The sequence below is a fragment of the Apodemus sylvaticus genome, chromosome 19 (genome assembly GCF_947179515.1).
Source record: "Apodemus sylvaticus chromosome 19, mApoSyl1.1, whole genome shotgun sequence".
In the NCBI taxonomy this organism is placed as follows: domain Eukaryota; kingdom Metazoa; phylum Chordata; class Mammalia; order Rodentia; family Muridae; genus Apodemus; species Apodemus sylvaticus.
Window position 1 is genome coordinate 3,102,107 of NC_067490.1, and position 11,787 is coordinate 3,113,893.

Consider the following 11,787-nt stretch of genomic DNA (forward strand, 5'->3'; position numbering starts at 1 on the left):
CTCCGCTCCAAGTTACCATACTCCAAGCACTCTGGTTTGCTCTTTATTTTTGGTTTCTTTTGTTTTTATTTGTTCCTCTTTCCTACTACTGTCTGCTTCTTGTGACACTGTGACCCACATCCTTTACTGGGTGTAAAGGCTGGCTGCAAAGACAATGTCCCGCCGTAGCAAGGTGGCTGCCGTCTCCATCTTGGCACCCAGCACAGGCTCTCCCACCAAACGGGCTGCTCCTCGAAGCGAGCGACACATCTCGGCCAGTCGCTGGATGCAGCGGACGACCAAGCCTTCAGGGGTCCCTGAGAGCCCTGCCAGCTCGGAGAAGGGCTACGGGAAGAGCAGCGTGAAAGCTAACTGTGCCAGGTCTGGGTGACCTCTCCCGGCCAGCCAGCTGCCAACCCCAGCACTTACCATACCCCGGGCCCATTCATACACAACCTCCACCAGCCCGAAATTCAGCTCTCCCACAAACTCCTCCACTGTCTGGCTCAGGCCACAGGCCACCTGAACCTCACCAATTCGCTTGGCCACAGCTTTGACGCGTTCTACCCCCTGCAGAGGAGGAAGGGAGGGTCAAGGCCTCCAGCTTCAGGGCCAGGGAGTCCCTGGTGAGGAAGAGGCCATGCACACTGGAGGCAGTTAGCAGGCTTGAGAAGAGGGTGGAGGAGAGGGGTGATGTCCCCTACCTGTTTGAGGGTGCTTGGGAGCTGATCCCCAGGGTCCCCGGGGCTCTGGCACACCAGGCCAGAGAGCAGAGCCGCGATTTCCTCTGGCCGCAGAGCGCTCAGTGCGTTATCAAACATGAGTTCAGTGAGGAGCAGCTCGTGGCTGCTCATGGCGCAGGCCACTCGGCCCGCCAGCTTCACCGTGCCAGCCTCATCCACATAGCCCAGGGTCCGGAGCACCTGCGCGGAGTAGGGGTCGGGGAGCCGGCTGTCTCCCTGAGTCTTCCCAACCTCACACCCTGCCCACCCTGCCCCTTACCTCTACACGCTGGTGGTACTCGGGGAGCAGCAACAGCGACTGGTCGGACAGGAGGAAGCGCAGCCTCTCCATTTCCTTCTGAATCTGCATTCGCTCCCGCAGCTTCACATACTGAGAGAAGCCGTGGCCATTAGCTCCCATGCCCTCGCCCTCAGCACGAGTATGCTGGGCACAGGGTTGGGGGAAGAGGCGCTACCTGGGCAGGAAACCGGGGGCTGTGCACACACTGAGCTCCGTGGATCAGCTCCTCCAGCTTCCGGGCCCGGAGCCCACCTTCGACCACTGCCACATCCTTGAGTTGCAGGTCGTTGACAGGGTCAAGGGTTGGGGGTCCTGCTGGATAAGCCTGAGCCAGACGCAGCAGCTCCTGAACAGCAGTGGTCACAGCTGCAAGGGGAGGGTCCTTCCTGAAGGGGGAACAAATTTACAGATTTTGTGATCTCAGCCAACAGGCTTTACCACGGGAGCCTCCCCTCAGGCTAAGGAAGTCCCAACATTTCATTTTTTTTGTTTCTTGTTGGTTTATTTTTGTTTGTTTGGGGGTTTTTTGGTTTTTTGTTTTTTGGATTTAGTTTTCTTGAAACAGGGTTTCTCTGTATATCCCTGGCTGTCCTGGAACTCAACTCTGTAGACCAGGCTGGCCTTGAACTCAGAAATCCGCCTGCCTCTGCCTCCCTGGGATTAAAGGCGTGCGCCACCACTGCCCGGCTTCCCTCCAACATTTCATAACCCCCTTTTATGTACATATTAATGGTACATTCCCCTCGCTGGGAAAAGTCTGACCTGAATTTCGGTTGCTGCCTCTTGCTGTAGTCCTCAGAGATCTTCTCCCCATTCACCCGGAGCACTTTGGTAGAGATGGCAGCCACATCTCCTGGCTGGAGCTTGGCCACCGTGTGCTCACAGGGCCCTGGGAAGCGACTCCGGTCAGGCTTCGCCACAGCTCAGGTATCTCGTTCACACCACCTCAAGAAGCCAGGCTCTGGCGCTCACCTCACCTTCAGGCAGGAACAGCTTGAAGCCGACAAGGTCATCTGGGTGGGGCACATCTGAAGTGGCTGGCCCCTTGTCCCTTGGGTTCTCAGACACAACAGGCTTATCACACAAGACCAATGTTGTAAATACCCTGCTGGTGGAGTTTGAGGAGACCTACAGGAGGCAGAAAGTCCAGGACAGGCTTTGGGACCCACACAGAGCCCCTTGAGCTGTGGAGGGGAGGCCGTGCCAAGCAACTAGAGCAGCTTGGGGGCCAGGCACAGGGACAAAGTGGCAACAAGAGCAAAAATGAGCACATCAGAGTCATAACATGCCAGAGCCAATGCAAGGACAGTGCCAGGCCTCCCTCTGCGGTGGCAAGCCCTCTCGGTCTCACCTGAAGGATCACACCCAGTGCATTGTGATGTTCCTCATTCTTCACAACTACCACCCTTCCCACTGAGAGAGATTTCAGCCCATTCACAGACTCCATGATGCGTCGCTGGAGAACAGGACAACACAGGGATGTGGGAAGGAGTGAGACCGGGACACTGGGACTATGTTTAGGGGCACCAGCGTGACCCACTGTCCCTTCTCCCGTCTCCACATCCCCCCTCACTCACCTGGATCATGTTCCGGGTCTCGGTCAGCTCCTCCGCCCAGCTGTAATACTCAGGCAGGTCAGCCAACTGGCCAGTCACATCAGGCTCCTCCAAAGCCCCCAGCCTCTTGGTGAGGTCAGCCAGAGCCTGCTCATGGGCCTGAGTAAAAGCAGAGGTTGGTACAAGTCTGCCAGCCCAGCCTGTCCACCCGCCCTGCCCCGATGGCCTCCGCACGCCTCCCTCACCCTAGCCTGCCTTTGTCTCACTGATAAGCTGCTCACCCTAACCTCACCTTGCTGTCCTTGCGAGAAGGAAACTCTGAGAAGCTCCTCTTCATCATATCTTCCACTCTGAGGGCGTCCACCCGCAGTAGGTTGAGGATCATGGTATATGTGAGGCGGAACTGGGACTGAAGCTGGGATGGTTTCCCCTGGAAACAAGCCAGAAAGTCAATGAGACCAAGTAAAAGACCCGTGCTCCCCTGCCTGTGTTCTGTACTCCCCAGTCTGGCCCCTGTGCTCCCCAGCCTGTGTTCTGTACTCCCCAGCCTGGCCTCTGTGCTCCCCTGCCTGTGTTCTGTACTCCCCAGTCTGGCCCCTGTGCTCCCCTGCCTGTGTTCTGTACTCCCCAGTCTGGCCCCTGTGCTCCCCAGCCTGTGTTCTGTACTCCCCAGCCTGGCCTCTGGTCCCCACTCTGCGGCCATGGGGTCTCAGCCAACCCCTGCTCACCTTCTCAGTGACTTAAGGGAACAAGATAAAAGACATGGACTCATCAGGCACCATATCCACGGTGGCAATAAAGAGGAGGTGGTATCCCCCTTGGACTCGCTCACTTTTTTGTTTTTGTTTCTCAAGACAGGGTTTCTCTGTGTAGCCCTGGCTGTCCTGGAACTCACTCTGTAGACCAGGCTGACCTTAAACTCACAGATCCACCTGCAGATGCCTTCCAAGTTCTGAGACCAAAGGCACGCGCCACCACCGCCCAGCTGGACTTGCTCACTTTTAACCTGACTTCTCCCGAGGAAAACGAAAGCATCGCAAGGGCTGAAGGGCCTGGAGCTGCAGCTGCACACAGCTCAGCCTCACGCCACTTCTCTCACCATCATCATACGGTGTAGATCTGCCATCTCAGGCACTCGGCCCTTACAGAGAAGGATGACGGTGCCTGTGGGGTCCAGGCCCCTCCGGCCTGCCCGGCCTGCCATCTGCACGTACTCCCCAGGCAGCAGGTCCCGGAAGGTAGAGCCATCGTGTTTGCGCATGGAGTCAAACACCACTGTCCTTGCAGGCATGTTTACTCCCATGGCAAAAGTCTCCGTAGCAAACAAGACCTGAGGGGGTGCAGGGGGGATGGGGAGAGACTGGATGAGCAAACTGGTTCTGTAGCCCAGCAGAGCTCACACAACTGTAGCTGTGGGTTCTTCTTCCACCCTTTCAACTCCCTAACAGCAGATAAGAGAGAAGAAAGAATAGAGGGAAAAGAAAGGAGATCCTGAGCAGTCAGAGGTTGTAAAGGGGGCAGACATTATCATCAACTACTTCCTGCTGATTAGGGGCGTCGAGGCCCTTGGGACGAGCAAGTTTGATCTTCGCTGTCAGCTTATCTAAATTCTTCATGTTTCTTCTTTGCACACAACTAACAAACTACAAACTACAACCAACAACCACCACCTCTCTCAGGGCTCTACCATTTATCTGCCCTCTGAAAAGTCCCCAGAATTCATCACACAATCAAACTATCTGCAGCTGGCAAACCCACGCCCCTGGTAGAGCAGGAGGCAGATGGCAGTCAGCTGCTGTGGACAGTCTGAAGTAGCCCACAGCCCACAGCACACACCTGGGACTAAAACAAAAACACATTCTTATATTTCTGTGTTTTTTAAAGAAACCGAAATTCCAAAGTTGTCACTACACGCCACTTTGGAGCCCAGTCTCAAATCTCTCTGCAGGATTTGTTTACCCCTCAGGAGACCGACAGTGCAGACATTATCATGTCCTCATTCCTGTTATCAATCACTGATTCTGAGAGGTGGGTGACGTGGCTCAGTAAGGGACATCCTGTAGCCACTGTCCCAGGGCAGGGCACCCAGCTCCTCTGCCAGCCTTCCATCCTGGACCCCAGGAGCAGAGGCGCGAGGGCTGAGCCCCATCATCATAAACAGATGCATTTCAGTTTGCATCTCCCTGCTGGTGACTTCCCTGCTGGCCAGCTGGGGAGGTTTCTCTTCTAAGGCTCGGGGTTGTGTTGTATTAAATATGTCCATGTTTAAGGTTAAGGGGGAAAACCTAGGCTGACAGAGGAGCAGGGTACAGCAGGGTTATGGAGCTGAGATTTAAACCCAGGTAGCCTGGATCCAGAACCCAGGTCCTGCCTAAGTCCTGGCCTTTCTACCTGGGGCCTCCTGCCCACCCTGCTCACCTTGACCAGGCCCCTGCTGAAAAGCATCTCCACAATCTCCTTAAGGATGGGCAGGATGCCACTGTGGTGCACACCCAGGCCTCGGCGAAGGAGCTCCGACATGTGCAGGACCTGTAGGACGAGGAGGGAGGGGAGGGCAGTGGTGAGAGACGGTGCAGAAGGACCCCCCCCCCTCCGCAGGAGGGGCAGGTCTCAGATCACCACAGCCCCACCTGCATCTACAGACACATACCTGGGGTAGCTGTCGGTCAGAGCCTCGGAGCCGTGCAAGGCAGCGCTGCAGGAAGAGGTGGATCTCACTCTTCTCCGAGCTTGTTGTGAGGTCAAGGGAAGTGAGGCCCGAAGCCTGCTCATCACAGCGGCCTCGGGAGAAGGTGAACACTACCACTGGCAACTGAGCCCGGGTCCGGAGGGAAGCCAGCAAGGACAGGTACACCCCACGGTCCTGAGGGAGGAGGGGAGGGGTAGAACTTAAGTGGAGGTGGTGAAGTCACGTTCAAGTCAAGTTTAAGTGGAGCAGGACCAAGACCTCAAGTCCACTCCTCCCTGCAGGTAACGGGGCTGAAGGGAGACGGGTGCAGGCTCTGGCCAGGCCTCACCTGCGCAGGCCCGCCCTGGTGCGTGGGCTGCTTGGCCCCGAAGGTCTGGGCGTGCTTGCTCATCCTCTCTTTCTTGGCCTCCACTGCAGCGTAGTACCTGAGCGCGGGGCGGGGTGGCGTGAGACCCCGCACAGCACAGGCGCAGCCATGGCTCCCAGCCCTGGACTTACCCCTTGGTGTGGAAGGCCCCACGGGAGTCCAGCAGCAGGAAGAGCTCGCCCTGTGTCTTGGGGCTGTTTCCTGTGAAGAGATAGTGCTCCAGCGGCACAGGGCGGGCCACCGTGCTGATCACATAGATCTGCCGCCTCTTCAGCCGCCTGTGGAGGAAGGGGCCAGAAGGGAGGGCGTGAGCCGCAATTTCATCTCCACTTCTCTCCCACTGGCTCAAGGCCCGACCTTCCCAGCACGGAAGGACAGCTCCCACCAGCCTGTCTCAGCATGCAAAAACTGTTCTGGGCCCCAAGGGGACTCGGACGCCATCCAGGTGAGGCTGTTCCTGGCTCCAAACCCTGACCCCCTCTCCTCACTGAGGTCCCCAACCCCAAGCAAGGAACACCACAGTCCTCGTCACCCCAGCACCCAGGATCTGGGTCTCACCCAATCCAGTCAGCAAACTCCAGGGCGTTAGGGACGGTGGCGCTCAGAAGGATGATGGAGACGTGGTCCGGGAGCATGATGAGCACCTCCTCCCACACAACCCCACGCTGCACACACAAGAGGGAGGGAGGGAGGGAGGTCAGGGGCAGAGTCACAGGGGGGCAAGGCCCAGGAAGATCGTGTCCGCCCAGCGCTCACCTCAGCATCGTTGATGTAGTGGACTTCATCAAAGATGACCCACTCCAGGTCTCGGATGACGTCGGAGCCACTGTACAGCATGGAGCTGGGAAAGGAAGCTCAAACTGACCCCGGAAGCCCTGTTGCCACCTGCTTCTGCAGCGGCTCACTCTCCACCCACCCCATCCCCACCCCCACCCCCCACTCCCCTGGAGACAGCCCTCCCTCTCACCGAAGGATCTCTGTGGTCATGATGAGGCAGGAGGCCTCTGGGTGCAGCTGCACATCCCCTGTGAGCAGCCCCACGTCCCCGAATGTGTTTCGGAAGTCCCGAAATTTCTGGTTACTCAGGGCTTTGATAGGAGAAGTGTAGATGGTCCTAGAGATGGGGTGTGAAGTCAGGCAGTCTTTCCGCAGACCCACGGGTGGGGCGCCGCGCCTTCCACTTGAAGCCCTCCGAAGGCTCATGTCCTGCTCACTAACAACCCTGGAATCCTTCCTGACACCAGCCTTTCCTCAGTCAGCCCAGGTCTTCCCTCTGCCCCTCTTCTCTGCTGGACCTTTTCGTGTCTCTCTGAACCCCCATCTCAGCCTCCCTCCTGAACCTACTATCTACAGGGTGAGGCAGAGGGGCGGGGGGAGGCGAGGCCCAGAAAGGACGCAGGAGGAAGGCAGACGGACGAATGGGGGCAGGCTGAGGCGAATGGGGGCAGGCTGAGGCCGCATGTGTACCGGGTCATGTGTTTCTGGGCCAGAGCAATGGCATACTCAGCCACCACCGTCTTCCCCGCGGACGTGTGCGCTGCAACGAAGACAGAGTCGTGCCGCTCCAAGTGCAGGATGGCCTGCTTCTGGAACACATCCGGCTCGAACGCCCACTGTGGAGGAGACGGGCAGGGCTGCAGGCAGAGAGCTTCTGCCTCCTTGTAATGCAGGGCCAGGGGAGGGGGGCAGTGCAGGCCTGGGATGGGGCAAGGCAGGCCTGGAAGGTGTGTGGCCTCTGGAGAGAGGACAAGGCTGGGCTGAGCTGTGGGGCACGGCCAGGTCGACCCCACCCCGGGTGGGGTGAAGCCTGAGCACCATACCTGGAAGGCTGGCTGAGGGATGAGACGGTAGAAATCGCCCACAGGAGAGGTGACATCCACGGGCACAGCCCACTGTTCCTGAGGTGGAGGTTTGGGAGGCTCCAGGGTGGATACGACCGTGGAAGCTTCCTGGAGAAGTCGAGAGGAGGGCCAGAGGTAGAGGCAGAGAGCTCTTGCCTGCAGCTCGTGCTCCAGAGCATCTCACTGTCACCCTCACACCCACCCCTCACTCGCCTTCACCCCCGGACTACCAACCTTCAACACTAGATCCTCCAAGCTGCTTGCCCGGGCCAGGGGGGTGCAGGACGGGGAGGCTGAGGCGGCGTCCTCTCTGGGGCCTCCTGCTGCCTCTCCCTCATCCTCATCGCCTCCACTCAGATCTAGAGGCTCCAGCAGACGGCTGAGGCTGAGCAGACCTGGCCCAGGAGCTGGGTGATCTGAGGGACAACAGCTACCCTGTCACAGTCCACACGTCTACAGGGGCAGGGCACCCCTACAAACCCTTCTCCAACTCACCTTTGGGGGCAAAATCCACCCCTTTCTTGAAGCCAGGTGGGACGGTGAGAAGATCTGAAGGATGAGAACAGAGAGACGACACTGGCTACTCTGCAGCATCGGCCACTGCCCAGCCGTGTTATAAACTAGACCTCATACAACACAGACATTCACAGCACTGCCCAGCCGTGTTATAAACTAGACCTCATACAACACAGACATTCACAGCACTGCCCAGCCGTGTTATAAACTATACCTCATACAACACAGACATTCACAGCACTGCCCAGCCGTGTTATAAACTATACCTCATACGACACAGACATTCACAGCACTGCCCAGTCGTGTTATAAACTATACCTCATACGACACAGACATTCATAGCACTGCCCAGCCGTGTTATAAACTATACCTCATACAACAGAGACATTCACAGCATTGCCCAGCCGTGTTATAAACTAGACCTCAAACGACACAGACATTCACAGCACTGCCCAGCCATGTTATAAACTATACCTTGTACGACACAGACATTCACAGCACTGCCCAGCCGTGTTATAAACTATACCTCATACGACACAGACATTCACAGCACTGCCCAGCCGTGTTATAAACTATACCTCATACGACACAGACATTCACAGCACTGCCCAGCCGTGTTATAAACTATACCTCATACAACACAGACATTCACAGCACTGCCCAGCCGTGTTATAAACTAGACCTCAAACGACACAGACATTCACAGCACTGCCCAGCCATGTTATAAACTATACCTTGTACGACGCAGACATTCACAGCACTGCCCAGCCGTGTTATAAACTATACCTCGTACAACACAGACATTCACAGCACTGCCCAGCCGTGTTATAAACTATACCTCATACAACACAGACATTCACAGCACTGCCCAGCCGTGTTATAAACTAGACCTCAAACGACACAGACATTCACAGCACTGCCCATTCGTGTTATAAACTATACCTTGTACAACACAGACATTCACAGCACTGCCCAGCCGTGTTATAAACTATACCTCGTATGACACAGACATTCACAGCACTGCCCAGCCGTGTTATAAACTATACCTTATATGATGCAGACATTCACAGCACTGCCCAGCCGTGTTATAAACTATATTTCATACGCCTGTCTCTGCCTCCCAGAGTGCTGGGATTATAGGCAGGCACCACCACCGCCTGGCTTGCCTTTTTTTTTTTTAAGAGCTACTAGGGAGGACACCTTTTCCATTGAGGGGTAAGAAGGATCATTTCCCTCATTTGTAGAAGTGCAGGAACCCTAGCAGCCACCCACTGGGCTCTCCTCAGACACAGGAAGTCTAGCAGCCATCTACGGGCCACTCACCTTTCTCAAAGTCTATCTCCTCCTCGGCTTCCTCCCGAGTACTCAGATCAGTTATGCTGGGCTCGTCCATCCCGCCTGGGGAAACATAAGAATTCGCTCTGAGCAGGGACCCATTCCCTAGACACGAGGTTCTCCCTTATACCACCATCACAGACGACTCACCTGGCCAGAAAGGGTACTGTGTAGGATTGCCCCATAGTGACTGGGAGGCTGGCCCTGGAGGCCGGCGAAGGGACAAGGAGGTTGTGGCTGACAGATTCGTGTTCTCCAGCAAGACCTGAGACAAGAGTCGGACAACCAGTGAGACCAAGCCTGCTTCTGACCCTTTCTCCCAATTCCGTTTCTTGTGGTCTCTGACCTCTCACCTCCTTATAGCCCAGTATATGGCCTGTGGTTGGGTGTCGCTGGGCCTGAAGGTCGGATGGGACTGGAGTCTCCAGAACAGCCAGGAGTGACCAGGGATCTGTCTTCCTCTGCCATTTTCTGGAGAGAAGGGAGGGAATTTTGGAGTCGGCTCTCTCCCTATCCCTGCTTCCTTCTGTTGGTCCATCTCCCCGGTCTGGGCACTGCAGACTTCTCACCGAGTTGAGTGCTCTATACCATGTAGGGGAAGCCAGGCCGGAGACGACAGAAACAGCTGCTCTGCTTCCTGACACAGATCTGGGGCACACGGAGGGAGGCCATGGGGAAGCTGGGACAAGGACGAGATAGGAAGTGTTAAGTTGGGGGCTGGAGAGGTGGCTCAGAGCTTAAGAGCACTGTCTGCTCTCTTCCAGAGGTCCTGAGTTCAACTCCCAGCAACCACATGGTGGCTCACTGTAACGGGAGATCTGTAACGGGATCTGATGCCCTCTTCTGGTGTGTGTGAAGATAGCTACAGTGTACTCATGTACATAAAATAAGTAAATAAAATTTTAAAAAATGACTTAAGTTAGTGAAGAATAACGTTTAAACAAACGAGGTGATGGAATTTGTGTTTAGATCCAATGGTAGATATCCCCAGGATACCAACTAAGGTAAATTATGGATTTCAAATACACAGATGCCAGACACAGAATCTGCATTCTTATTTTGAGACAGGGTCTCATGAAACCCAGGTTTGCTTCCAACTTGATGTGTGTGTGTGTGTGTGTGTGTGTGTGTGTACATATAACTTCTCCTCTCAAGTAAGTGGGTGACACGCATGTGCTACCACACCTGACTGTCATCCAGAGCTGGGGATCAAAACCAGGGGCCTTTGTGTGTGCTGAGCAAGCGCTATACCAACTGAGCTCTGCGCTCAGCTGAGAATTCGCATTTTAGAATTCTCATTATTTGTAGCAGTATGTGTTAGTATGCATAGGTATTGTGTAATGTGTGGACATGGGTGCACACATGCACACATGGCCATCAGAAGACCATATTGTGGAGCCGGTTCTCTCCCTACCTTTACCTGCGTCTCCTCAGGCTTTCACAGGCAAGCGCTTTAATCGGCTAAGCCAGTGGTTCTCAACCTTCCCAATGTACCAGTTCTTCCTGTTGTGGTGACCCCAACCGAAAAATAATTTCGTTGCTTCTTAACTGTAATTTTGTTAGTTGTGAACCTTGTAAACCTCTGGTGTGCAGGATATCTGATAAGTGACCCTGTGAAAAGGTCATTCCATCCCCAAATGGGTCGTGAATCACAAGCTGAGAATCTCTTGGCTAATACGTCATCCTGCCAGTCTTAAATTTTCTGCTGCTTCTCTGTTTTTGAAGATAAGGTCTCACTGTGTAGCCCTGGCTGGCTTGGAACTTGGTATGTAGATCAAACTGGCCTCCAATGCAACTCTGCCTGCCTCTGCCTCCCAAGTGCTGGGAATAAGGGTGTGAGTCACACCTGGCTTCAGTTTAAAAAACAGGAGCCAAGTGCTCTGAGGTATGCAGATAGTAGGGGCCTCCAAGGAGGAAAGATACGGGTGAAGGGGCAGCTCTGAGAGCTGGTGTCCTGAGAGCTGGTGTCTCCAGCAATCCCGGCTCTGACCTACTGGAGTTCCAGCATAGCCGGAGGCCAAGATGACTGTGTCCAGGTGTCAAGCTACATCCTCCTGTGAGCAGGGTGGAATTTCTTTTAGGCTCACAGGTCAAAGGTGAGAGTCAAAAGTCACTCACAGTGCTCTCTGGAGGCCCTGGGACGTTCAGCAGCTCCCAACGGCCAGTGCACCCCACTTCCAGAGCCCGAAGGGGCAGGTTCAGGGGATCTGGGGGAGGCAGCACTACGGAGGAAAGGTCACAGGTTAAAAGCCAAAAGTCACTCCTGTCTACTAGTCCGCTCCGCGCCCCTCCCCTCCCCTCCCCCTCACCGAGTCGCTCGGTCTCCATCATCCTGGAGCCTCGGCAGCTGCTAAGCAGCCCGGAAACTCAGAGTAACTACGTGAGTCGGCCCCGCCCCTAAAAGGGCGGAAGTTGAGACGACTTCCGACACGCCCCCTCCTCCACCACTCCCCGCCCGGAGCGTGGGCGAGCGCGGCGCCG

At 55.6% G+C, this 11,787-nt stretch overlaps 1 protein-coding gene and 1 long non-coding RNA gene across 2 annotated transcripts; both read right to left on the minus strand.

Annotated features, from left to right (window-relative positions):
- Positions 1–30: 30 nt before the first annotated feature.
- On the minus strand, positions 31–11,702 carry Skic2 (SKI2 subunit of superkiller complex). The gene is made up of 28 exons (XM_052164381.1): positions 11,616–11,702; positions 11,425–11,528; positions 9,876–9,985; positions 9,660–9,777; positions 9,457–9,571; positions 9,295–9,369; positions 7,951–8,004; positions 7,690–7,871; positions 7,435–7,563; positions 7,082–7,227; positions 6,582–6,728; positions 6,371–6,455; positions 6,173–6,279; positions 5,746–5,892; positions 5,576–5,672; positions 5,209–5,421; positions 4,977–5,087; positions 3,658–3,888; positions 2,851–2,988; positions 2,580–2,717; positions 2,354–2,458; positions 1,980–2,130; positions 1,765–1,891; positions 1,178–1,388; positions 982–1,092; positions 684–902; positions 409–549; positions 31–324 (listed from the first exon to the last, which is right to left on the minus strand). Exons 1-28 carry the CDS (start codon positions 11,635–11,637, stop codon positions 124–126), a joined length of 3,735 nt encoding a protein of 1,244 aa, XP_052020341.1. The 5' UTR covers positions 11,638–11,702; the 3' UTR covers positions 31–123.
- On the minus strand, positions 8,020–9,189 carry LOC127670088 (uncharacterized). The gene is made up of 3 exons (XR_007974472.1): positions 8,810–9,189; positions 8,498–8,757; positions 8,020–8,289 (listed from the first exon to the last, which is right to left on the minus strand). It is a non-coding gene; the product is annotated as an uncharacterized LOC127670088 (long non-coding RNA).
- Positions 11,703–11,787: the final 85 nt, after the last annotated feature.

What these genes read in the sequence shown, in the direction of transcription:
- Skic2 (XM_052164381.1), bottom strand. Translation starts at nt 11,637, where the DNA reads ATGATGGAGACCGAGCGACTCG. An exon ending in CAGGGCCTCCAGAGAGCACT is followed by an intron (nt 9,986 to 11,424) that starts GTGAGTGACTTT and finishes TCCTTGTCCCAG; the next exon opens with CTTCCCCATGGCCTCCCTCC. An exon ending in ACTACATCAACGATGCTGAG is followed by an intron (nt 6,280 to 6,370) that starts GTGAGCGCTGGG and finishes TTGTGTGTGCAG; the next exon opens with CGTGGGGTTGTGTGGGAGGA.